General features: G+C 39.6%; 1 protein-coding gene across 11 annotated transcripts in view; it reads right to left on the bottom strand.

Annotated features, from left to right (window-relative positions):
- Positions 1-3,660: 3,660 nt before the first annotated feature.
- The window catches only part of NAV1 (neuron navigator 1), a 256,933-nt gene continuing 232,867 nt past the window's right edge, over positions 3,661-27,726 (bottom strand). For 4 of the 11 annotated variants that reach the window (XM_087889298.1, XM_034414204.3, XM_087889299.1 and 1 more), the window contains 19 exons: positions 27,423-27,593; positions 26,220-26,272; positions 25,611-25,688; positions 22,918-23,001; positions 21,737-21,848; positions 21,105-21,226; positions 16,204-16,400; positions 15,872-16,031; positions 13,636-13,798; positions 12,377-12,474; positions 12,129-12,224; positions 10,978-11,137; positions 10,084-10,319; positions 9,507-9,658; positions 8,736-8,807; positions 8,302-8,498; positions 7,537-7,655; positions 6,499-6,696; positions 3,661-4,445 (listed from right to left, as the gene is read on the bottom strand). In XM_087889298.1, the coding sequence (XP_087745424.1) occupies positions 4,353-4,445; positions 6,499-6,696; positions 7,537-7,655; positions 8,302-8,498; positions 8,736-8,807; positions 9,507-9,658; positions 10,084-10,319; positions 10,978-11,137; positions 12,129-12,224; positions 12,377-12,474; positions 13,636-13,798; positions 15,872-16,031; positions 16,204-16,400; positions 21,105-21,226; positions 21,737-21,848; positions 22,918-23,001; positions 25,611-25,688; positions 26,220-26,272; positions 27,423-27,593 (2,561 nt within the window). In that variant the 3' untranslated portion in view covers positions 3,661-4,352. Of the gene's footprint in view, positions 4,446-6,498; positions 6,697-7,536; positions 7,656-8,301; positions 8,499-8,735; positions 8,808-9,506; positions 9,659-10,083; positions 10,320-10,977; positions 11,138-12,128; positions 12,225-12,376; positions 12,475-13,635; positions 13,799-15,871; positions 16,032-16,203; positions 16,401-21,104; positions 21,227-21,736; positions 21,849-22,917; positions 23,002-25,610; positions 25,689-25,803; positions 25,828-26,219; positions 26,273-27,422; positions 27,594-27,726 lie in introns of all 11 variants that reach the window. The other 7 variants (XM_034414207.3, XM_034414203.3, XM_034414208.3 and 4 more) reach the window with 3 other exon arrangements.

The raw sequence follows: 27,726 nt of genomic DNA, 5'->3' as shown, positions 1-27,726 counted from the left end.
TGGCTAAACCTTCCCCTTTACCCTTCTTCTACATAGGGATAGGTTCTGGTTCATAATTCATAACTTCCTTGGTTTCTAATCTATTCCATCCCACTTTATTCAGGTAAAGAGAGTGATAGATTCATATTGCGAACAGACTGTCACAAAGAGGACTTCATTTGTCACTGCTGCCATAAAGGTTGGTAGTTCTAGGCAGTTTCATCTTACAAAATACATTCTGCTTGAAGGAAATAGGAGGCATGGAGACCTAAAAATAATCTGAGACAATGTCATATTTATGAGAGGAATTACTATTGTCTACTGAAAATCCTTGAAATTTCTTAGTACAGCCTTCTTCCACTAGTGCCATGCAGATGTGTTGAACTATAAGCAAATTGTAAAGAATCTTGGAGACAAGGGTGGAAAGTCTGCACAATTATCTAATTTTGTTGATCAAGATCACTTTGAAACTGATGTTGTTTACAAGTAAAACCTAGGTTCAATAGATGGGAGGGTTACAAAAAGATTTCATTGATAATAAAATAGAGAAAATGATGAATGAAAAGGCTCTACAAAAACATAGGAAGCCAAGAAAACATTAATTTTGTACTTGTTACACATTATATTGATCATTTCATTTCATACTCTTGGCTCAGGGAAACCAGTGCAAAATTCTATCCTTGCATTATCAAAATTATTATTTGATACTAATTTTACCCAGATGGCCAGTATTCTTGGCAAGCATTCATTAGTTCAAAAATGCAAATCTTTCTATCTTACATGTTTGCTGAATTAAGGAAAAGTTAAAGCAGTTTTAGAAATGGAGGTGGGCTATGCATACCTAGACAGGTCTTCTGTTCCTTGTTATTGGCATGTGACCACACCTGGAGCATGTGTTCTTTACAATGATCACTATTTGTACATATATCCTATAAAGCAGGGGTCTCCAACCTTGGCAACCTTAAGACTTGTGGACTTCAATTCCCAGAGTTCCTCAGCCAGCAAAGCTGGCTCAGGAACTCTAGGAGTTGAAGTCCACAAGTCTTAAAGTTGCCAAGATTGGAGACCCCTGCTATAAAGTTTTTTTTTCTCCAAATTGGGCCCCTAACTATGCCCAAGAAGGGACAAATTGTTCAAAATTAAATGGGGGGAGGGGACTAGAGAACAATCCATATTGTAAAGCAGCCCAGTGAAAACTAGGCATCCTCAATGGCCATAGAAGAATGGGATAAGGTGAGGAAAGAATTGTGTATCTATAAAAAAATTTGGATGGCTATTTGGTACAATAAATAAAAATGAACTCTCCACTGAAACTTTTTAAGTGTATCCTGAATTGTTACATTTCACTTACAAAATAAACCAGCACTGATTTCACAAGGTGCCTTTATGGCAAAAACCATGGACAAAAAAGACACTATATACATTCTATATAGGGACTAGGTAAGTGCAAAATGTAGCATACAATGCTGGAAAATGTTCTTACTCACTTCCTAAAAACACATTTTTAAAAAGAGAAAATACTGAAAATCTGAGCAATATCACCTGAATGCTCAGAACTATATAAGACCAAAGGTATTTGGCACAATGTATCTATCTACAACAGGGGTCTCTAACCTTGGCAACTTTAAGCCTGGAAGACTTCAACTCCCAGAATTCCCCAGCCAGCTGGCTGGGGAATTCTGGGAGTTGAAGTCCTCCAGACTTAAAGTTGCCAAGGTTGGAGACCTCTGATCTACAGGCCTTGTGAATGATTTGCCAATATAAACCCAACAGGTTCCACCATAAGGGAAAGCAAGAGACAGCGATAGGAGCCATGAGAGGATGAAAGATTAACCCAGGGGCATCGGCAGTGGGTGGGAGATGACAAAACAAGCATCACGCCATCATGTCTGTTTTGTAAATATGTTTCAAGGCCTCATGCACAAACAAAAGAGATAGAGCTTGCATCACAATGACACAATGCCCATTTAGTCACTTTGACAAAAGCACTGCTGCAGATGCCTCTGGGTTAGTGTGTTCTATTGTTAAAATTTTAGCCCATGGAAGAAAAAAAAATGTGTAAGATCTGAGGTTACATTTTAAGAAATTTGACACTTTTTAGTTGTCTCCTCTCACAGGCTCTTCTGGAATAAGAACTAAACAGATGTAGTGCTTAGATTAAAAAAACAAGTCTGCTGTGGATTTTTGGGATCCATTTCATCAATGAGACACTCTGCCATGAGATCAAAGTGAGGCTGAATTGCCTCAGGAAATCATTTTGCTCTGATGTCAAAGAGTTCTGCATGCGCAGAAAATCTACCCAGTAAAGTAAAACAGCCATACTGCTGTTCAGAGATGGGGATTTGTGGTATTCATGTGGTTTTGCATTGGAGGCATGCTTTACTCAAGCTTTCAATAAGGTATCTCTTCATATGTCTGCATGGCACTACTGAAAAAGCAGAGATTTGCAATATGGAGAACCTAATCATTACATCTTCCTACCACAGAAGCTAAAATTCAGACTTGTATCTTATTTGATCAAAGCTAAATGTTACAAAGGGTTTATGGCTGTGGAGTGCACTGACTCCTCCTATAGTCTAATTTCTTTCGACTAGAAGTTGGCAAGCATGCCTCAAAGAACATCAGTAGGACATTTATAGAACATTAGAGGCCGAGGGCTGGTCTGACATCTATAATTTCAATTCTGAATGTAAAACACATATCAATAGAAACTACACTGACATTTTCTTGAAACAAATTCTGTAATCAGAAGATTTATATAGCTAGTTAAATAGTTCTTTAAGTATATTAAAACTTAAAATATATCCTGGGGGGGGGGGTCGCTTCATATGAGAATGCTCTTTAGTTGCCCCAAACTTAATGCACGATAGAGATTGATGGTCAAGATTGATTGGAGTTGCAATCAAAGTCATCTAGTTAGGGGAATACTTGTGTATTGATGGCTATTTGTTTGGCAAATCATATAAATGACATCCAAGGCTAAATGTTTAAATGTTTATATTCAGCCTTGGTTAAACTGTTACTTTCCAGATGTATTCCCCCCCTCCCAAGTTTTGTAATCCTCAACCAGCAGGACTGTGCTGGTTGGAGATTAGTGGAGTTGAGTTCCAGCACATCTGAATGGCAACAGACTCAAGACAGCTCCTATAAAAAGGATCTATTACCCTGTGTCCCCAAAATAAAGTGAGAGAAAATGAATGGAAGAAAAGAGATTTGCAAGCACATTGATAAACAGTGCAAAACTGGAAAAAAATGGTGATGTTGCTGTCCATTAAATGATGCACTATAACGATCCATTCTCCCTTTGATCACAGTTTTCTGACCTCTTGTGCTTTTCAGAAAGAAATGATACGAAATGGCACAAGAAGGGGAGTCCACATGCAAATTGTGCATAGGTTGTGCTGCTGATTCAATTCTGTGTGCATCTGATGCAAGCTGCAAGGATCCAGGAAGTGGATTTAAGTTACTGGAAGTCATCCAGTCAGCACCAATTTCAGTTGGAGGGACTGTGGGAATGAAATTCACAGAAAAATAAAACAAGAAAAAGGTGAACTGAAACTGAAAAAAACTATTAACTCAGGAGGCTCCTTCCTGTGGAACCAAAGGCAAATGACAAACAGAACATAATTCCTAGAACCAAAGAGCAAATGGAATGGCCCAGATCAACCAAATAAAATAAAGTGGAGGAGAAAAAAGTGTTTATTGGGAGTTTGAAAGTAAAAAGACCTTCATGCAGATTAAATAAGGAGGGTACAAAGACAAGAGTTAACAGTCTTACTAGGTCTTTGCCTATGTTGGTTGTGGCAGGAAAGTCGAAGGGCAGCAACTGCAGGAAACGGCTCCAAGAGCAGCAATGACGCTTCCACTCTCATGCTTTCTGGGGTTTGCTTTTTTTTATTTTATAAAAAGATCCTCATTTTAGGGTTCTACAAAGTTGGCTATTGCCCTGCCTGTTAGCACTGCCCTGCAGAAATACAGCAGCCAGCTCTGTGTGGCTCTCTCCAGTCTCTTGCCTTACACAAGAACATTTATGTTGGGAACACTGGATGTGAGGGATTTCTTGATGCTCCCCAATCATACTGTAAAACCAGGAGTTTATGACAGAGGCAGAAAGCCCAGGAATAAAACCCACCATTCTCTTACCACCAGAGTTATTGGAGGTGGAGGGAGAGCAGTGTCTTGCAAAGGAGACCCAACTGTCTCCTGTTTCACTGTTCACCTGCACAGATCCCAAAGGAAGTGATGGGCACCTCCCTGCCACTCTGTGGTGTTCATTCCAGACTGCAGGTTCCAGAGAAAAAAGAAAGAAGACCTAGGAGTGGAGACAACCAAGATTGCCTCATTTGTCTCCATTCTATCGCATCCAGTTATTTTTAGAGTGCAGACTGCACATTGGGGTCCAAGGTTTCTCGGTCAGGAGACTCAATGTAGTTGGCTGCTTCCTGAAGCTTCAGCAACATTGCCATCTGTATAGGTAGGATAAAAGACTGATAAGTAATGATTAAATATACCAACTTTCCTTAGCTTGATGCCTTCCCATGTATTGAGTGTTCCTCTTCTTTTCAACAGTGGCTGAGAATTATGGGAGGCACTGTTGCAATACACCTGGAAAGCAGCAGAAGTAAGACTCTTCCCATCCTGCTTACAATCTTTTTGGACTGTTGCCTTCTGGCAGAAGATACAGAACAATTAAAACTCAGACCACACGTTTTCTGAATAGTTTTTATCCTAGAGCTATAATTGCATCCAACAATAAAATAAATAAAATAAACCATCAGTGAGCTGTTGGACAGCAATACTTGGTCTGGCGTGGGGATGTTTCGGTGGTTTGGGGTGGACAATTTGTGGTGGGTGGGGGGGTGTTTGGGGATTGTTATGTGTGTTGGGCTTGGTCTTTGGGTGTTAAGTGAATTTTGTTGTATGGGTATACTGTGTATACACGTACAATGACAAAGTTGTTGTTGTTATTATTATTATTAGGCAGGTTGGTGCAGATATAATTCAATAGATGTACTTCAGGTTGAAAACAATAGGGTACTATTTTATACCAATAGGGTATATAGGGTACCAAGATTCCCACAGAGAGAGGAAGGAATAACTGTAAATCATTTGTGCTTTGGATAAGGGGGGAGCTAAGAGAATGGAAAATATGTACAGTTCTACAAAGAGGAAGTCAATGGCAATTTACACACAGGTTTTTGCATAATGCAAATTTACCTTTCATAATCTGGCAGCCTTATTTACAATTATACTATGTGTCTTATTTTTATTCAGGTAAGAATACATACTATGAGACTTTGAATCTGAAAGGGATGTGGGAAGGGGATAACCCAGGTTTACAACCCCATTAATATTTTTATGGGATTAAGATAAGAGCAAATGTGGTCAGTGAAGACAGGCTAACTAAAACAGAAGAAACAGATTGTCTATTCCAAGTCCAGAATTTGGGACTCCCTCTAGTATCACTCATCCATCGTATTTTTTGTACATGTACTACTCTGTCAGGATCTTACATTTTATATTCTTTTTATAGGAGCCATTACTTCCAGGACCTCTGTCCCACAATCACTTGCTAGCATCAATTTCTGTTTGGCTCAACAGAGGAATATATGTGATAGTATTTGCTTCTGTCCTATATCATCCATAACTCATCAATGATTATGTACATAACTATTCCATGTAGTTTTCTCAGTTGGTATGTGGTGCTCTTTCTTTGACTTATACATCTTTGCCACCTTGTGGCCATATCATGATAATGCCACAGCAGAATCAGTTCCAGGGGTCCCCAAACTTGACAGCTTTAAGACTTGTGGACTTCAACTCCCAGAATTCTGGGAGTTGAAGTCCACAAGTCTTAAAGATGCCAAGTTTGAAGATCTCTGATAGACTTTCTCTTTTGTGAAGGTCATTATGCTTTCTGAAGAGGTCAACAATGCAGTCTTGATTATATGGCAGAGGAGAACAGAGATTTGTCTTCCCCAGGTTAACTTGTGCATTCAGTCCATTAGTGTTATTTCAGCTATAAGACATGAGGGGAGGGAGGAACAGGGATTCTAAAACAGAGAGGGACATAATGGAGAAATATCCACTCTGACAACATTACAATTGCCTCCAGTCATAGAGCAATTAAGCTAACAGATTAGCAAGGGCTGTCAATTTTTGATAAAATGAAAATTGATGAGGAGAAATTAACTTTTCTATTCCTATAAGCTATGGTTTTTGAAAAAAAATTAATAGATCTTTCCATTAGTGACAAGAACTGGGATACTAATTCAGGAACATGATTCTGAGTGAATGAAGGCAAATATACGTGTTTCAAGATAATGTTGCAGGATCCCATCTGGGTCGGTCACTGGGATCAGAGGTTTTGTCTTCTGAGCTTTTGGACCTATGTTGGAGCTGATCTTTATGGGACCTCTCTTTCTCTCTGGTTGTGGTGACCGACCCAGATTGGATGATTCTGAGCTCTCAATTTAATTCTCAGTAGCGACTATTCCCATTTGCAAACTGAAAACATACCAAGGGATCTGATTCCAGAGAATTGGGTGTAGAATCCTTGCCACTCCGTTCCTCTGGAGGAGACACTATGCTGTGGGGCCCCACACTGGGTGGGGGAAGATGGTATAATTTTGATTGGTCTTGCTGGGCTGATGGCCAAGGCAACGTATCTCTCACCCACTCCACAGGGTCCTCCCAAGCAGCTTTCTGTCCGTGCACCTGCAACACAGAAGGGTGAGAAAGAATACTGACACTTGCTAGGGGCAAGTGACATACACATATACCTGCCTTCCAGTTCCTTCACTGGGGAACAGAGTAGATTCAAGGAAATAGAGGACAAGATTGGAAGGAACAGCTTTCCTGCAGGGTTTTATGAATAATTCAGAGTAAAAGGAAATAGCAACCTGTAGCTGAGTAACATATTGTTGTTGCCCGCCAGCGGCCAGCGGATCTGGCAGCAGATTTAGACAGTGAGGAGGTTAGAGAGGAACATGGGCCAGTCCTGGAGTCTGGGGAAGGCTCTGATGAGGGCTCTGCGTCGGAGGCAGAGAGAGGGCCAGGGCCATATGCCAGTTATCAGCTGCCTTTGGAGTCAGATATCAATGAGGCAGATGAACAGCTGGAGCTTGTTCCCAGTGTGCGCATGCACAGAGTTGCCAGACGAAGGGAACAGCTGAAGAACACGGGTTGACTTGGGAGTAAGGCCACAGGTGGACGATGACTGGCTCCTCCCAGAGAGAATAAAAGAGGAGTGAAAGGGGAGTGGAGTTTGCAGGACACAATTAGTTCATTACTACATTCTTAGTGCCCAAGTATTGGCCACTCTTCAAGCCTGATAAAGGTCAGTAATTGTAAACTATCTTAAAAGACTGTGGGAGAGGAAAGACTTTGCTGGAGAGGAATTCACTGTAAATTAAATAAAAGGGGTTTATTGGGATGAGGATTCGGCTTCGTGCTGCTGGGGAAGACTAGGTCAGAACACATACGTCCATATTGATATGCAGGCTTTAGCCACATCACTAGTTCTTCTAGAAGAGATGAGGACCCATGGAAAATTACCTTGATCCCATCCTTTGCTCCTTCCTGAAGATAGGGGATAATTGAATTGTTCCAGAGATCAATGAACCAGGTACGGAAATCTTCAATACCAATTGGGCACGACAGGAAGAAACAAGGACCTGGGAAACAGTAAAGGGAAGAAAGTAAACTACTAGCCAGTGGGGGAATATCAGACCTATTTAACATCTAGTCTCAAGACAATTACTCCATTATCATAGTTGCTATGGCTAAAAGGAATCAATATGGAATATATTTACTCCTTTAAAAAGACATTAATTTCTAGTTCCTATGATCCACAGCAAGAAGCTATTTGGTGTATAGGATTTGCCATTCAGTTTTAGAATGTAATTACAGACATTTTGGCCCCTTGTATGTCTCAGAGAAGCCTATAGTTAAATGGAGAAGCTTACTAAAATTTGATAAATTCCAACCCCACAAAGAAATCTTCAACAATAATACAGAAAATAAAAACAATGAATATGGCTTTCAAAAATGGACTAATGAAGAAAAATAAAGATTATATAAAATAATATTCTAATAAAGAATAAATAAAGCAGAATAACCTAGAAAACTAGATTAGACAACTAGAGGGACTCTAAGCATATGCATATTGCTTTTTCCTCACTATGAATTAACTGCAGGGAACTCAAATGAGAGGCTGAAGCTTCCATGCAGTGTCTTAACCTTTATTTTATTAGTCTGAAATAAGATGCAATATGATGGTGAGATTCATTTCAGCTTACTGGATGACAAGCTTAGGCTTACCAATGAGAAAGTCAGAAGTGCTATGCTTCTCCAAGAAGGTATGGAGGTGATACCAGAGCTTTGGCACCCAGTCCAACACACGTAGCAGCTCATCCCGGTTGGCATTGACATCACTGTCAGACTCAAGCAGCTTCCGACGTAAATAGCGCACCAGGAAGCCATTAGCTGGCTCCACGTTATTGGAGAAAGTCAGCATCCTACAGAGTAATATGATATGTTGGTCATGGAAAAAACAGGAAAGTACTCAACCCAAGCAAATTATCCTCTTCCATTGTATTTTCTAGACTAAAATATTGAGTAAAATAAAGAACTTTGCATCTTCCTCATCCCAGAAAACAATCTGCATATAGCGCATACTTCCCAAATATACAGTAAATCTTTGAACTTGACCATATAGAAGAGACATTCTAAATAGACATTGCTGTAGTAATTACCTGAAACTGAGATGGAGGCCATGGTTTGGAGTCATTTTAACAGGCTGGTTAGTTGTTCCAATTATGTAAGGGCTGATGGGGAAGAGAAAGAAAATTGCATATAGTGTATTTGAATTCTTGATGGGGGAAACATTTTGCTTATTTACAGGACTTATATGGCTGTCTATCTGACATAATGACTCCAAGTGGCTCATAACATATTCAGAGCTTCTTTATTCTGACCTTCCACCACTTTCAATAGCATTGTGGGGGGAGGGGTTGGTTTTGTTTTGGATGGTGTTTTTTTTTTTTTTTTTTTTTTGTGCCTTCCAGTCAGTGTTGACTCCTAGAGAATGAAATGCTGAAGATAAAATAGTGTGGCCACCTTTTTCTGGTAGTTGCACAGTACAGTATTTTATTGCACTGCTCTGGGGCACAATAAAACACACACTCAGTTATTTTGATTACAGTATTAGGTGTTTGAGATGATCTATCAGTCAAACCTCAACTTGCTCTATGATCCTGAAGAGGGAAGTTTCAACCCTTCCTGCCTATGCCAGGTTGATCATCCAAACTAAGGATGAGAAAGTTCTCTGGTTTAATGCCATTCACGCGTTATGCCTGAAATAATGATGCAGTCATGTCATTCACAAAAAGCTATCATTGTTAGGAACAGGATAGGCAGAAAAAAAAATCACAATTTAGCATAATCTGTAAATTCTTGTAATTTACATAATTTATAGGCCAGGCTCTTATATTCTGGTATTTGTAAGCTCAATCTTGGTTGCTCACCATTTGTGATATTTGCAGGTAAGTGCTCCATTGACAAGCTCACTTATGGAACCAGGCTCACTGAGATCATCTAAGAGAATAACTAATGGAACATCGATCCCTGTTTCCCGATCAATCTGATTGGCTAGATTGGAGAGGTAAAGTTGTAAGTCCTGGTGCAAACAATGAAAGTAAGATGTTATTGTATCAATATAGAGAGAATATTCAGAAACATTACAATACAGCAACACAGGGATATCAGGAAAATTCACTGGCTAGTAGGCTTATGGCTGAGAATCACTAGTTAGAACTTAACATAATTATGGATAATTATTCTAATTATATTAATAGAACACTGACAAAGGGCTGGAAGAACAGATTCATGAAAATTAAGACTTCAATACTATACCTACCTACAAAGTTTCATTGAAATTAAATTTAGAATTACAGTGAAAAATGAATGATTTCATAAGGGATAAATTATCCCAACTAAAATAACAGAGGAACCTATGACTAAGATCATGTAAAGTTTTGAGTTAAGATCTGGAGATACTGTCCTTGTGACTACTCAGAAATGAAACAATTAAAAGTTTCCCACCTTGCATGATTGCTGGTGCATGTTGAAAGTATTAACGATGCCTTCAGTAACCTCACGGCCAGAACGTTCTACCAGGTATTCAGCCAGGCGATTGGTCAGATAGGTCTTGCCAGTTCCACTTGGTCCAGAGAGAATAAGGCGCCGGTGCTTGAGTAGAAGGCTTATATAGTGCTGCATCATTGGTTTGGGGATAAGAGTCTCAAAAACCAGGCTGTCCACACATTTTTCTTTCAAACCTATGCCCAAGAATATCACAAGAAACCTTCATAACATCACACAGTAGCCTCAATTTTGCATTACAATGGTCTTTCATGTGCCAGATCAAAGCACTTAATAAACACATCTTTGCATCAAATTGACAAGTCTGTCTGAAAAGGACTTATGAGGAAGGCATTCAGATAACCTACCATTAATTATTTAGACTCCCAATTTGAGAAATACCAGATTAAATAATAATCTGAAGGGATCTTGAAACTAAGATTTATTTTCATCTAATACCAAAACCAGAGAGAATGCTATACTAACATAAATAAGTACAATTCTTTGCATATAATTACTACAGCATAGTCAGTGGTGGGTCGCCCCTGGTTCGGACTGGTTCGCAGGAACCGGTAGTAAAACCGGCAGGAGGCTCCACCCAGTGACCCGGACGTCATCATAGGAGATCTGTGCATGCACAGAAGAGAGCGCAGGATGCTGCGAACTGGTAGTAAAGGTAAGTAGAACCCACCCCTGAGCATAGTGCTACAGTGTTACACTCATCTTCATCACCTATCATCACCTAATTCTGGACTTAAAAGTGCTTTCCAGAGCCTCTCTTAATCTTGTTGTTTTTTCCTCTCTGTCAGTCATTTGGTAATAAACAGTTAAGAACCAATGGGAAAAAAGCAGGACCTTTCAAAGTCACAGCAATGCTGGTCACACCCCGGCGGGAAGGAGGTAGTTCTGGTGGCTCCGTGTCCAAGATTCTTTTAACATGGTTGATGCTGTAGCCGTAGACAGACTCAATGCTGAGTCCCAGAGTCAGAGCAGGATCCATCTTGGTGACATAATCCTAAATAAAGGACAGAAAGTTTTCCAATTAGTGAGGCTCTCAAAAAACTTAATGCTACACTTATTCTAAGAACACAGTAAGGAAAGGGAAGATATGCATGGTCTTTAGAAATAAGTTTGGGTATAAAGATAAATAATAACAGCCACTACAAATATGACTTAAAACAACAACAAAACTCCCATATAGCATCATGTACTCTGTTCGATCCACTGTACTCTCTTCCTGTCAGGCACTCAACGTCCTGTGGCCACTGAGCATGCTCAGCCTACACTGATTTATTTTAAGAATACATGTTGTTGTTTTCCTCTCCTCTCCCCTTTTCTTTTTTTGCATTTTCTACAACTAATATTTTCCTTTTGTAGTTGACTTTAAATCCACATTAAATGTAAGTATTTATCTAAATTTGTCATATAGATGAATATTCCATCAATATGTGCAATAACTTCAATTGCAATGGTAAAGATTGATAGCAGAGATGAACTGCCCTCCTTAGACTGATGTGATTAAAGGTGGTGCATAGCTAAAAGAAAAATTCACAGTTTTCATGTATTCACTGTATTATTCATATCATGTACGGAAAGATCAAAAGTTAATTAACTTTCTTATGCAAAAGATTAAACTGCAGCAGACAGCCCCTGGTTTGGCCATATAATGGTCAAAGAAGAAACTCTCTCTCTCTCTCTCTCTCTCTCTCTCTCTCTCTCTCTCTCTCTCTCTCTCTCTCTCTCTCTCTCTCTCTCTCTCTCTCTCTCTGTGTGTGTGTGTGTGTGTGTGTGTGTGTGTAGAGAGAGAGAGGGTCTGTGTGTCATGGTGCTTATCTTTATTAGGTCCATCTTATCTTTTTCTCTCTGCCATTTCTCTCTGCCTCATTCCTCTGCTATTCTGAAATTCTTTTTAACTTAGTAGTATGTAAGATACTAGATAGATATCTGAAATAAAGTTTTTGAAGATGAAAGTGTACCAAAAAAGTTGTCATTAATTAGCAACTTACCTTGAAAACCTGACAGACAGCTTCATCCAGCATTTTCCAGTCCAATTTCCCATTCACTTTGCTACTGCCCAAATAAAACTCCTGCTGCTTCAAGTCCTGGAAGCCAAACCAGATGTACAATGTGGCTGGGGATGTTTACAATGACAACTGGATCATCTCATTAAAGTTATATCCCCTCCCCCAAATATGTTGCACATGAGACATATTGTCCCAAACAGTGACCTCTCCCTTCTTGTAATGGTACTCACTCCTTTGATGATGTGCTGAGGTGGCATGCGCACTACTATTCGTAGTACCATTTCATCCTTCTGGGTACCAGCACTGATGCCATCCATTGGTGACAATTCTAGAAAAGCAAAATTCAAGAACATTATATTTGATCCCCTCATTTTAATCACTCAGAAATCCTGCCTGTCACAGACTGAAATTGAGTTAGTTGCACCGTATTTGCCCACTAAAAAATTCTATTTATTCTTCCCCCTCCGAGTTCAGAAGTAGAAGAATTTTTTTCTTTAAAATTATTTTTTTAAATTATTTCCAAAACCTGATGGGACAACTAAGAACTCTGCTCAATCCTGGCATTTCTACTTTCTTTTTTCTTTTTTAAATAACTCATTCATTCCAAAAGCTAGAAATGTAACAGATGTTGTTTTCTGGTCAAACTTTCATAAATACTGGCTTTTGCATGCCGATAATAATTTCTGATTAATAATTCTATGAATACTATCAGTTTAACCTGTGATTTTTATTTCCCTGGTGTATGTTTTGAAACTGTTTTAATATCTTCTTTAATAAATAAATCACTATTTTTAGAACTTTGTCTATGGCTTTTTTTTTTTGAAATATCAGGTTTTCCTTCAGAACCTCTGATTCAATTTTAAGACAGTGTATGAGATGGTTAGATTAGACAGACACATGCATGCAAGTGTATACACTGTAAAATTAGTCTTTGGGTCTAATCTTATGCTTTTTCTCCTGGGGCTTCTGTTCAAATATTGAATGTTTCTTCCCCCCCCTCTCCCCCCCCCACATTTAGATTCATGGATTCTAACACAGAATCTCCTTTTTTTTAGATCTAAGCGCATCTCCTTTTCTTTACCCTGGTTCCACTTTCTCCTTCCCTTGTAGATTCTCCATTTGAGAGAAAGTTCTGTTAATAAAACAAGTGATATTATCAGCAGTCTGTGTATATTACCAACAGAAATTTGCAAAGCAATTTCTGCGCAAGCCATTCCTTATACAGAACAGCTGGTTTCCAATTGTTATGGGTTCAAAAGAAAAGTTCCATTTTGTGCACGCCCCTAATTACAACATGTCCCATTCTCCCTGATATAAACAGGATTTCACATAGCATATATCATTACCCTCTCTTTCCCCTATGAACCAATTTTGATTCTATCTTTTAAGCACAGTTCATTAAACAACAACGTGAGATTATGATTGAGACGCAAAAAGTAAGTTGCTATCTATAGTTTGGTGATCCTATTTTTCCCTTTTCTTTGCTTACCTGTATCAGTTAAACTGGGACTGAAAGAATGACTCAGCTGTAATCCTAGGGAACGCCTTGGGGAAGATGCAGCAGATGAGCTCAAAACATGGCTTGGGATAGATGATGGCCCAGGTGCTACCTTTAGCCGGTCATTTTCAGCTTTCAATAGATCTACTTCCAGCTAAAGGAAAGGAACAAAGAGCAAAGGCTGGGATGATATACCTAATAAGAACAACAACACTCATTCATACCATTCATTATTTAGAGGGCTTACACACGCCACTCCCATCCAAACTGATCTGAGCAGCTTACATATCCAATTTATGTAAATGTGGTTAAAAATTACAGAATTAAAACCAAGACAACAAAAACACAGCACCATAATAAATAAAACTCTACATTCATTACACTTTGATTACAGAAACAGTAACGGCAATAGTTTATTGATTGATTAGTCTTATGATCATATCTTAATTACAGGAAGAAGCAACTTGTAACAGTCCTATTGAAAAAACCAGCTTTGGCAGCCTTTCTGAAACCCAGGAGGATAAGGACTATCCTGATCTCAGGGGGATCAGTGTTCAAAAGAAAGGGACAACTGAAAGGGCCCACTGCCAAACCCAACCTCGGAAGATGGCAATTGAACCGAACTAAAGTGCTTTGTTGGATCTTATAAGACAAGCAAAACCAATTTGGGGAAGGCAGTCCTGAAGACATCCAGGTCTTATGTCTGTGATGGCGAACCTATGGCACATGTGCGGGCACGTGTGCCGTCGCCCCAGCTCAGCCAGCTGGTCATCAGTTTCCGAGGCACACATGCGCACTGGCCAGCTGGTCGGGTTTCCGGTGCTCTGGCGCATGTGCCTTCCGGCACTCTGTGCCAAAAAGATTCGCCATCACTGTTCTTTGTCATGCACATTGAATTGCACCTGGCAACCAACATTATAGATCCCAGAGATAGACTCAGTAGTAAATTCTAAGCTTGAACCATTGGAAAAAGAGGTCTTTAAAACCAAATGTAGTTTTTGTATTTCTTTTCCACCAGACAGCAGGTGCTTGATAGGACTTTCTTTTGTTCATTAGCATTGACGTCAAACATGCAGTAGTGAAAGTTAAGCAATAAACAGGACAGCAGAACTTTCCTGTTTCCTAAGCAAAAGAAAAATTGATTTGAGCTCCAAAACTACATTAGTTCTTACTTGTGCTCTGTCTCTCTCTCACTGTCTTTCTCTAACAACATTTAGTTTTATTTTTACTTGTGCTGAAACAACGTACTGTATGTGTTTAGAATATTATTAGGAGAAGAAATGGTTCAACTAACATGTTTTGTTAGCCATAAAGTGTGCAACTGACCTTATTTAATTTTTTAATCTCAAGAAATATGTGGGGCAGTGAGTCACACTGTGACCATGATGAGTTTAAAAATAGAAAAGAGCTTCCACTGGCCCTAAAGAGGCTCTTGACCTTTTTAAAAATCCTTACATTGAGGAAAGGCATTTGGAAATTAATCAAAATATTTAAGGATCAATAACCCATGCACAACTGTTCAAACAGTGTACTTCCTCTGATAAAAATAAAATCAGCAGTATCAGCTGCATATAATGAGGGGCATGTATCATACAATTGTTTTATTATTTAATGAAAACACATAACAGGCATTCAGAAACTGGTCCCCATAGCAATGTACAAACTGCAAACTGAGCCATAATACCAGCTCTGCAGAGCATCAGACCTACTGTTCTGACCTGGTTTGCAAACACGACAAACCCTCTGTAGTTAAATAAATGTTCCCTTTATTAGGAGCACCAGCAGCCCCAGCAAGAAGTGTCTCTCTCTCACACACACAGGAAGCTAACAAGTCTGTCTGGCAGGGAGATGAATAGTTGTCTGCCACACCTATACATCTCCGCCCCCTGACTTTTATCCCCACTTTACTAGCAGTGGTGGCTCTTCCATCCCAAAGATTCCACTGCTCTCCTCTCCTCTGCCTTCTGCGCATCTGTGTGTCAGGCACTGGACCCAGCTGTTCCTCCTCTTCCTCATCAGCCACCTCCAGACCTGGGGGCTGTTGACTCTCCATCTGAGGGCTGATGGACGGCTCAGGCTCCGCCTCTGTCTCTATCTCTGACAGCTCCGTTCTCTCTTCCCCCTCGAAGCTCTCAGGTTGCCTTGATAGTGGCCCTGACTCCCACACTGCCTCCTCATCTGATTCGGCTGCTGGAGGGGCCGGTGGCCAACAGACCACAACACCTACCTGCATATTATGCATAGTTTCACGCAGCTGATCCAGCTGATGGGCAGAGTTTAGGGCTTCCAAACGAATATCAGTCAGTTTCATTTCTTTTTCCCATAGCTCTGAGCGTAATTCTGAAACCTCCTTTTTCTCGGGTTCTTCTTCATTGGTCTGGAAGAGTCTGCGTAGGGAATGAAAAGCCATTAAAACAGAGGATAAAAGACAAGTATGTGCACAGAATTAATGTTATGTCAAACTTAATCTAATCTGCCCATTCTAATCTTCCCAAATACCAAACTGCCCCACACAAGCCTTCCTCTTCTGCCTCCAGTACAGTTGGAGGCTGGACTTACTCAGTGGTATCCATGCCTACAGAAGAGGAGTTGGAAGATTTGATGGAAGGAGAAGCCGTTTCCATGGATCCGTGCTGCAGTTTTGGTGATGATGGTGCTGAAGAATCAGGGGTGGCGATTTCCTCTATATCAGAATAGGAGGAGGCAGATTTTGGACCCTTTTTGATGCTGAAAGCTTTGTTGAAAGAACTCCTTAACTGAAGAGGAAAATACAGATATAGAAAAGGTTAGGAAAGCCCACACAGAATCTTCATTAAAACAAGGAAATTCCTCTCTAATCATTTTGAATACTTTTCAAGACACTTGCTATATATAATCGCATATATCATATTCCAGCCATATGTTTCTAACATTAACATTAAGTAAGCCAACAGCTGCTTTAAGAGAATTTAGACTCATTCAAATACAGATTACATTTAATTAATTACTATTTAAGGTACAGATTAATATGCATTCAGCCCATAAGCATGCACTGAGTAGGAAAAAAAGCATTTTTCCAAACATCTTTAAAGAATAGGAACGCAAGCATATAAAAGGTGATTGAAAGCGTAAGAAGTATCTATGATTTGTGTTCAGTGCACCTTAATTAGGCTCCCCAAGCTATCAGCCAGCACACCTAAGAGGATTCAGCAGCAATACTGGTTGCTTTCAAGCAAGCCAAAGTAAATAAGTTGGGCCAGGGAATGGGGCCGTGAAAGCCCTTTTGACAAAAGTAGGCTTGCTCCCTTTCACCTCATGGCATGTGAAATGCCTCAAGCTGAGTCAGCTGCTGGCAAGGAAGTGAAATTATTCTAAATGTCACTATTATTATCTCACCATGAAAAGAACCAGGCTGCTTGCATGATTGGAAACCATAAATCTGAGTCCTTGAGGGAAGCTAAATATATAAACCCTGTTTGTTTGAAAGAAAGTTTGCTTGAAAGAAACCCAGCCCAGCATGTCCTGAGATTCCAAAGCAATAATGTATCTGTTGCAGGTTAGGGAAAATGCAGATATGTGGTGGGTCCTTCTCTCCCCACCCCCAAGCAGCTAGTATAGGAACATAAATAAATGACCTTATTCTGCACACTAATAAAGTAAACTATATTCAGACAAGTCCAAGACTGAAACTTGGACATGTCTGAATATGCACTAGAGTCAATAATCAGCAACAACAATGGCACAGATCAACTGAGATCTTACATATAATTGCTGCCATTGTCGTGTATGTCTAATGTATCAGAAGAGATTCGTTCAAAGTGTTCTGGAATTTTAGCAACAAGAATTGTTGTTTCTCATGGGAAGCAAGCGAGGGTAAGGTTTTATCTGTGCACAAAAATCTGAAGAGAATGACATTTGGACAACAGGTTTATAATCTAATTATAATGCACTACCACTATCTCTTTATGGAAACTTAGGAATAGAAAATACTCATCTCAGAGGAGCTGATGCTTTCCCTGTAGCTATTTAGGGAGGGAACTTATTTGGGTTACAAGTTTATTATAAACATGCCATAATTGATTCCTTGGATCACATGGTTGCTTTTTTTCAAAGCAGAGGAAAAAGATATTGAGGAAAGTCTGAGCATTCAAAAGGTTCTAGTGGTAGTCACCACATTTCAGTGGATCTAGTCACTGCTTGGGAACTTTTTGTATGTCTATAGGTCTATCATAGACAAAAAATGAGGTATAAATATAAATTTAAAATCTTTATCCGAGGAATAATAATAATTAATTAATAAATCAGGAAAGGGAAAGGGAGACAGATTAGAATTCATGCATTTCTTCTTGTCACTATGACAGGCAAAGAAGTCGTGTACTGATAACATGCACTCTATTTGTTACACATTCAGACATTAGTTCTATCATTAAGTTACATTGTTAAGAGCACCATTTTATTTATGTCTTAGTCGGAGAAGGATTAGGAAGAAACAGGAAGGAATAATAAGATGATTTTGCAGTATTGCTGATCATGTCAAGGATAACCTGCAGTATTTGTAAAATGCCACAACACCAAAGTCACATTTTCTAAACTTACTGGGTGTGAATAGACCCTTGTGATGCTTATAAATTCATCCAGTTATAAAGCACTATCCTCCTGGACATTATACATTTGGAATTTAAATATGCTCCAACAGTCAATTCTCCATGCCTGTCTTTCTTGAAATCTGATACTGATTTATCACATTTACAAATAAGGCTTCCTTTGCCCTTAGACAGTATAAGCCCTTATATTTTAACAGAAGTTTTAACAAAAGTTTTAACAGAAGTTTTAAAAGAAGTTTTAACAGACGTTTTAATGGAGTTTTAACGGAAAGATATTCATCAGAAACGGGAACTAAAAGATGAGTATATTCTTGTACTCCAAAGCCTTGCTATTAAAAGACCAAAAAAGCAGACTTTTCTTTCCAAAGCATATTGTAAAAAAGATTTTTAAAATAAGAAAATAGTTGTATGCTTTGCTCGTGAAAGAACTAAGTAATGCATGACTTTAATCATGCTCAGGCAGAGCATGCAACATGCACACTCACACTCACACAGACACAAAACAAGCATCAATTCACATGTGTATTGAGACAGTAGCAGGAGGAACAGCCACTGTAATGGGTGAAGATAGCACTGTAATGGAAAATAGGGTTTATTCTAATTATCATACTTCTAATCTGCCCATTAACATAATTCTTGGGGCAGATCCCAGAAATGCTATTTTTCTCCCTCCCAGCAAAAGGGGAAGAAAACTAACTCAGCGAATTGTTCTTGGGTTTAGTTTCAAATGGCAGTTACTAGTATCTAGGACTCGGAATGGGACAGCCACAGCCAAATGGCCACAGTTAACTTGCCAGCTTGCCACAGGACAACTCAACATGGAACAATTCAACAATTCAATTTAATTATTTAAAATAATTTAAAAATATTTTAATTTTTGTCATTCACATTTCATTCTGTCCCTCCTTTGGCATCCTTTCTTTAATGATTACATTCCATCATTTCTTCGATATTAGTGTAACTCTTGTTCTGCAGCAAATTGTCCTGTGACAAATTGGCCATGGCAACCTATCCCACAGCGAGTTGGCTATGGCAAGTTGGCCATGGGGAGTTGTTTTAGACCCTCTAGGATTTGCATTTTGTTTGTTTCAGCCTGCTGCAAGCTGTGAATGCTTGGAATCCTGTCTGGATATTCCACAAACAATACCTGACCTCACTAGTAAGAGCAATGGGTCTGTTTCCAAAATGGAAGGCCACTTAGGGAGGGAGGTCTTGCCTGGCAGAAACATTCCTGATAAAATATGCCCACACAGAAATAGAAGAACTGTCATAAGTTTTTGAATCTTGTTTTTGGGTCATTGAAACTAAATAAGCCTAAATATCAAGAGACCCAAACAAACTAATACTGAATATGAGAATCATCATCAAACTATTGGGTTACTTTGTTACTACTTATTTAAACAGCTTTACTTATATCCTTCAACAAATTTTTTTTTAATAATTTATCAAAAAATTCACATGGTGATATTACATGCAATCATTTCTAAATTGGGAACTTTTCCTTAACATAAGAGGAATTGTTTAACTTGTACTGTCTCTCTCTCTCTCTCTTCAACTACCTGTAGAACTATTTCAAATGATGAAAAAGGAAGATACTTAAATGTATTCTTTTAAATATTACTTCCTTCTCTTATGACAATTATATTATGCTTCTATAAACCGTTAAGACTGGAACACAATCTTTAAAAACAAACTACAAATGGAAAGTGATTAACAAATACTAGTTTGTGAAAAGCACAATGCTTTTCAGAGTGAATTAGGGCAGATTCAAAATAATATTATCAACAGATATGAAACTTTCCCCCAATCCCAGTGCAGTGCCTCTTACAGTATGACTTGGCAGTGCAAGTATATGAGCAAATGGGACGGTTAGTTTCACAAGTGTTGAGCTGTCCCATATACAATGGAGTGACCAGTCAGGAGTAAAACATAAGGAAAGGACTGGGAAGAAGGTGGAAGGGAAGTTCCAAGCTTACCTCATATACCTGAAAATAAAAAAGTGTTGTAGATCAGCATTGAAGGAAGAAAAGGGAAAAAACAGTAGAGCAAGACTTAATCATGCACTCAGCTCAGAGCTCCCTGCCCAGAAGAAGCAGGGATGTTCAGCATACAGAGGCAGAACAGACTCCTATCCAGTCTTCCTAAAGGGAAGACACACATACTGGGCAGAGAGCTGGGGGTATAGCTCTCCTTGGAACAGTGGGGAAATACCAGAGCTGTAAGGGTAACATACAGGAAAAATAAGGACTCACATTAGAAGCACAAATAGTGACTTGTCATGCAAAAAAAAAATTGTGAAGAATTAAGAATAATCGCACATTATTCTCTGTATTAAAATGTTTAACTTCAATTATTTTTCTTTCTTTTTTTTCTGTTTAAAGAGGAGCCTAATAACTGAGACTTTTCTGTTCTACATTCTGGCTCAAAACAAACTGTTGGAATGAGAACAGAAAAACATCAAATACTTAAAATTTAGAGATGGGATTGAGTAGGCAGAAAAAAGGCATATTGTGTACCTTTTAAGTGCATGTGTTTGTTTTTAATAAAAATCCATAATGAAATGGACATCCCTTGATCTGATAGGCCATCATAATTAAATATGATTGGTGTATATTTCATAGGCCATAGCTTAGCAGTGGATGAATTCCACCTGTAGCAAGCAATTTTATATTTGAATTCAAGAGCAAAATAATGCAAACTAAAATTCTGTCAAAAATATTTTCTCCAAGCAGGTATAGCTACTGTTATAGATAAGAATCCTGGAATAGCCATGGTTGTCATTCTATTACCTATTCTAACAAAATACTGCAGGATTTCATATTCATAAACTGTAGAAGTAAACTTAATTTCCTTGGCTTCACTTCTCTCTTTACCTACCCAGCTTTTCTTCTTTTTCTTCTTGGCATCTGCATCTTTGCCACTACCAATGCTAGAATGGCTGGTGATGCTATTCAGGCTGGATATACTATCTGATGAGTTTTGCCTCTTGATTCGTAATTCTGGACAACAAGGAAAAGAAAAGACCATTCAGAATGTGCTTACAGACGTGTGTACTTGTGCAATGTTGCATTCCCTTCGGTTTTCAGGCTGAACTTCAAACTATGTTAAGTGTAAAAACACAGACATATATTAAACAGAAAAACAAGGAAGCATATTTTTAAAAATCCCATCTCTCTTCTGTAGTTTCTTTCCATTTATTTAATATTATCTCAGAAAGGTTAGGATTCTGCATGAAAAGCAATCAGCTTATTTATCTAAAAGATACCAACTCAAGATTCGGAATAGGGAAGTGGAGAATACTAGGGAAAGAGATGTAATAAGTGCAATATGCATTCAAAACCAGGAATTGATTGCCTATATTTAGAGAAAGATGCATATTGCTTTCACCGCTACCTAGTAGATTCGGGCATTGATTGATGTTGACACACACAAATATACACCAAATCTATCATGGAGAAGATGCAGATAAAATATCCTCAAGGTTCATGAGCATCAACTGCTGTCCTCACCTTTGGGTGTAATATCAGTTCCATTCAAGGCCCCTTGGATAACAGCCTGGGCTTCTGAATTCTTCTTCTTCAAGAAATCAATAGTTTCCCGCAAATCCAACAACTCAGTGTCCTGAAAGACATTGCATAATGTATTAATGCCTTGGGTTTTATTCTTTCACTAAGAATTCTTCTGAGTAATATTAGGGAAAAGCCATTTTTCTTATATTCCAAACAGTACAAAGAAGCTGCATCTATCCAGGATTTTAATTTCTCAAAACAATACCAGCCTAATGTTTCTTTCAGGGAAGAATGGTTTAACTTTCTATGTATAGTGTCCTAGTTTTACTTTCAGTAAAACAGTTAATTAAGCATGAGAAAAGGATTACTATACCTATTGTACTGATTTTTGTGTCTTTTAAAGAGACATAAATAACAATAATATGACTGGGGCAAAAACCCATCAAAAACATAAACGTTTACATCCCATAGACTGCCTAAACCTATTCTAAGAAACAGAGAAACTGAAAAGTGTCTAGTATTAAATAAGCAAGGCTGATTCATTTTCTTGTTTTATGTTAATTGCTCTGGAAGTGTTTTAAGTCTGCACATTGATCCCCTGAATTGTAAATTGTGTCATCAAGTGGCAGTATCTGGATGACTTTTGTTAATCTTGAAAAAGCTATGTAGAGAAACACCTGATAGGAGAAATACCAGAGCTACAGATTAGACTGGAAATTGGGGGGGGGACCCAGAAGACAATGGCAAACCACTTCCATATTGTGGCTCAAAATACAACATAGATTATCCATACAATTGCTAAGAGTCACATTTGACTCAAGGTAAACTTTACCCTTTTATATAAATAATTCACCCCATTGAAGAAGTATAAACTAATATTTTAACAAATACCCAATACTGGAGAACAAATTATTATATAAACAAAACTGAAAGTTTTATGATCCAAGTCTCTAGACACAGAAGCAGAGGTGGTTTTCTTTCCCATACTGGAAGTTTTTGCTTTCAGCTAAGCTTGGGTCATATTGCCTAATATCAATTGTCTAAGAGAACTAAATAATAATTATATTTTTCTTCTTCTTTCAACATCTACAGCCCTGAGACATTAAAAAACAACCACTATTCTTGAACAGGAAAGCTAAAGTGAATTTTTGCTGCTCCTCTTCTCTGATCTAATGACTCACCTTTTCTTCTGCAGTCTCTGCCAACTGCCGCAGACGGGATGTCATGTTTACCAGACTTTGTTCAAATGCTGCTACTAAGTTAGCCTAGTAAGAAAAAGAAGAGCTAATTTTAGTCATAGCCCAATCAAAGTACATAAGATAACATCAAAGTCATGGTCTGACAAACTTTTTACCAGCAGGAGAATGAAAATTAGTCCCAAACTTCTGAACCTGTAACTAAGAGGAGTGAAAATGAGCGTCGATCAAAAGCTCTGCTAAACAGTAGGATTTTGTCTGACTTGCTCTATTATTATTCACCTCCCATAGCTAGTTCTGAACTGCAGATAGTATGACAGGTAATGAATGTTGGCTTGCTTCAAAGATGCTTCAGGTACTGGCTTCCAGGTGTGGATCTAGACAGGTTAGATGTCTAAACAAGCATCTGTTTGAGTAGGGTCATGAATGAATGAATAAATAAATAAGATTGTGATTTAAAAATGTTTTAAACAAATAAAGAGGACAGCAATTTTAGAAAACTAGAAGACTATTCTTTTCTTTGATAGAAGTGCCTTTGAAAATAGTAAAATTATCTAGACAATCAGACTGGACCTTCTTGGGAATGTTGATTATTTAGTACTAAGGAAAGTAGGTACTTGATAGATTTTATGAAATAAGATAAGGTTAATATGAGCCTTAGAGTATGGCTGTAGTTACAAAGAGCTAATTGGGACTAAAGTGTTAAAGACAGAAAAACAGGAAGACTACCCTAGTAATTGACATACTTTTTACTTTTTGGCCATAAATATTACAATGACAACCACAGGAAAAGAAGCAAAAAGAAAGGAACAAAAAGGAGGGATTCATTACAGATAAGGCCAGATTTATGGCAGAAAATTTGGCAAGAGAATGATTGAAACAGTTGCCAATAGTTTGGATGCTTTTAAAAAGGAAATGGAAGAAAGATTTGTAGAGATAAAAAGGAATATGGAAAATGACATTCAGAACATTGAGGACTGTAGAACAATTGATTGGAGATGTAAAACAAATTAGTGATAAAATGGAAATTGTGGAAAGTACAATTTTGTACTTTTGACAGAAGTTATAGGAGTAGGAGAAAGATTTGACTATAACATGGGATTACTTGAACTGAGAGAAAAACAATTTTGTTTAAAATTTAGAGCAACTCCAGAAGACCATAGGGAAGATATCAAATAATATTTCCAGGATCAGCTTCCAAAAGGTGATAGAATGAATATAATCCAATATTCCAAAAGTTTCAAAGATGCTGTACTAGTGGAAGAATAGAAGGCCAAGAGAGGGTGCTGTTGCTATGTGACAAACACAAAAACTTAACATCCTCTCTAATGTTCAGTGACAACTTATTGCGGTTGTGCAGCAATACAATCCCGTTAAAACTCTGGAGTACATGACTCGTTTGTTTAGAACAGTTAAGCTTTGCTGGGATGCCCAGTAACTCTGGTGAAAATTGAACTTGCATTGTATTTCTTTTACCTTGCCTAAATTACTTGTGAATACAATAGGAAGGTAGGTAGATACCCTGTTTTCCCAAAAATAAGATCTATCCTGAAAATAAGCCCTAGCATGTTTTTATATATGTGCCTAATACAACCCATACACCCAACATAAGCCCTACTTAAGAGCCTGCACAGCTGGCTGTCCGCCCATTCTGTCTGGTTGCTTGCGGTGCCACCGCCACGGGGTGGTGGAGGTGCCCTATGTACCCTGCACTGGCAGGGCCCCAGCATCCAAGCCATCCATGCCCCAACACCTGTCTTGTGGTAGCAGCACCAACAGCCATGTGCAGCAGGAGCCCATGTGGTCACCGGCCCCTTCTGCTTGCTTGTGGTTGCAGTGGAGCAGGAGGCTGAGTGGTGTGTTGGTACCACACCCATGAGGCAAAGCAGCTGTTGGAGTGTGGATGGGCTGGCTGCGGGGGCCCTGAGGTAAGCTGGTGAGGGGCACATGGGGCAGGTCCCAATCTTGCCTTGTGGCTGTGGCACCGGTGCGTTGCTCAGCCTCCTGCTCTGTTGCGGCTGCGAGCAAGCAGAAGAAATGGGCCGGGTGCAATGTGGAGTTCTGCTGGATAGGATTGCCAGAGCTGCCGCTGTGAGGCAAGGCAGGTATCGGGGCGTGAGTGGCCTGGCTGTGGGGACCCTGAGGTAAACTTTTATGGGGTGCATGGGGCAGCTCCACCCTCCCCTGCCTTGTGACGGCAGCACTAGTGTGCCACACAGCCTCCTACTCTGCCATGAGCAAGCAGAATTAGCAGGGGTGGTATTCACTTACCTTCACTACCAGTTTGCAAATGTGAGCATGTGCCTCCTCCACGCATGCGCAGAGCCTTCTGCGCATGCACAGAGGGTAAAAAACAGGATGTGACGACGTCTGGGTGGGTGGGCGGAGCCTCCCACCGCCAGCACTACCAGATCGCGTGATCTTGATAGAGCCGGCTGAATTTCACCACTGAGAAGTAGTGAGCTTCCCATACATGGGGGGAAAAAGACAGCCCCAAAAATAAGCCCTAGTGCTTATTTTGGAGCCTGAAAGAAAATAAGACCTGGTCTTATTTTCAGGGAAACATGGGTAGGTAAGTAGATATATAATTGGTTAGTCCTGAAATTTAAAAAATTTAAAATATTTAGACTCCATAGAATGAGGACACATTATGCTACTGCACCAATTTGGCTACTCACATTGGCTGAGAGCTGGGTTGTCAGCGTAGCTACTTTCTCTTGCGATGACTCCAATTCACGGCGTAGTTTGCGGATTTGCTGAAAAAGAAAGAGAGAAAAGGCGGGAAAGTCAGGAAGCAGGAGGATTGCTGGCTCTCCACCAAAGGTCAAGAGCAGAATAGCAGCGGAAAGTAAAGTGAGGGTGTTACTGTACCTCTGACTGCATCCTCTCCTCAGCCTGGCAGCACATAATGGGGGTAGAGGAGAGACAGAGAGGCAGGCAATTAGGGTGAAAGTAATAGAGGCATTCCGAGGCAACACAAGTGATCAGGCAACACAAGTGACCAGCCATGCAAAGAACCCAGCATATGCACAGGCATTTTTTTATTTGGCTGTTATTTCATTCCTCTGCCTCCTCTTCTCATTAGACCTTATAATTTATGGCAATACTGCAAAGTATAGTGCTAGACCACGCTACTGTTCCCAATGGTGACAAATGCCAAGCCCTCAGTCAACTTTACCCACACTTTCTCTTGGAAAGACTGAGGCTAGAGATCACCCTTAGGAAAGGGGGAAACACAGAGAAAGTGAAAGATGGGACAGAGTAAATAACAAAGGGAGCAAGCTTACTGAGGAATAAGTTGACGAAGCGCTGGAAGCCAGAGACAGCACAGATCCATGAACTGTAATAAAGAGAGAGACTTGTCACAAAGTTTCTACAACTATCCTTCAGATGGATTATGATTGGTTACCAAGTGATCCAGTAGGAGTAGCATGGATGGAAGGTAAGATGGCAGTTTGGGGAGGAGGGAAGGTCATATGTCCAAAAAGGAGTGGCTGAACAACATCAAGAGTTCACATGATGGCTAACATGGGAAATCGGATCAGAAACAGAGGCAGTAATTATTATTATTATTATTATTATTACTATTTTGCTTCTGAATGCTTGGTTACAAGATTTCCTGGAGCAAACAAAAATTCCTGATGAAAATCTTAAGTTTTTGTGTTTCATGCTTTTTCTTAGAGTAGGAGTTTTCACTTAAATGAAGATATAAATGCCAAAGTAGAAGTTATGTTTTTCATGCAACTACAGAACCAGAGATAAAAAACCACACTGAGATCCAGATGGTAATAGGCAATCTCTCATTACAACCTCATCCCCATATCTACTGTGTAAACTGGTACTTTATCACCACTTGGCGGCAGTGTGGTCTCCTTTATAGCAGGGGTCCCCAACCTCCAGGCTGTGATCCACTACTGGGCCATGGCCTATTCATGAACAGCGGGCCAGTTCACATGCACACACGTATGTAGCTCAACTTGCACAAGTCGAGCGGCGCACGCACGTGCATATACCCCGGCCCACAGCTCGCGAAGCCGGTTCTCCTCTCCCTCCTCACTGCCGGGCCACCAAGTCGCAAATGTTGAGGACAGCTACTTTATAGTAAAGTGTTCTGGACAATTTGGAAGTGCTACCATATCCCATTTAAAAATATGTCTTATAACGGGAGAAAAATCCATAATAAAGCTAGAAACCAGCTATGGCTCATGCAAGACTGATATATGCAATTCCTGACTACCAAATCCTAGTTGATGATACTGGGCATGCATGCATAACTAAGAAATTAAATGATCAGATTATTTTAATCCCTTACTCTGTTTTGCTGTCCCATAAACAAAATAATAATAATAATAACAACTCCCTGCACTGCCACCTGCCAGCACAGCTTGTACTCTTGAGAAGTTCTGATATGCAGAATTACTACAACTGTATCCTTGCATCATTATTATAGAGAAGACTCTTATCTTCCTAGCTGGGTGCAGGACTCTCACCATCATCCACAGGGTCGCGGAAGGAGCCCGAGCGGATCATGCCCTTGGGTCGGTCTGCCAAGGAGAGGGTGCTGCCCATGGGGGAGGCGTTGTAGAGCTCGAAGGTGGAGTCATGAGTGGGAATGCTGTTAGAACGGGTGATCCTTGGGGTGTTGGCTGCCGTGGGACTCACTGCAGGAGAAGGGGGCAGGGAGAAGAGGGGAGTCAGAGCAGCTCAAAGCTAGGGATGGGGTCTAGGAAGCAAGGAGCACTATATATGGGGCTAGCAGCCAGGATCGAGGTGGGGAAAGATAAGGACAAGTCA

This window comes from Pantherophis guttatus, chromosome 3, assembly GCF_059756535.1.
Source record: "Pantherophis guttatus breed Tessera chromosome 3, ASM5975653v1, whole genome shotgun sequence".
Taxonomy (NCBI): Eukaryota; Metazoa; Chordata; class Lepidosauria; order Squamata; family Colubridae; genus Pantherophis; species Pantherophis guttatus.
This window is presented reverse-complemented; position numbering and strand designations above follow the sequence as displayed.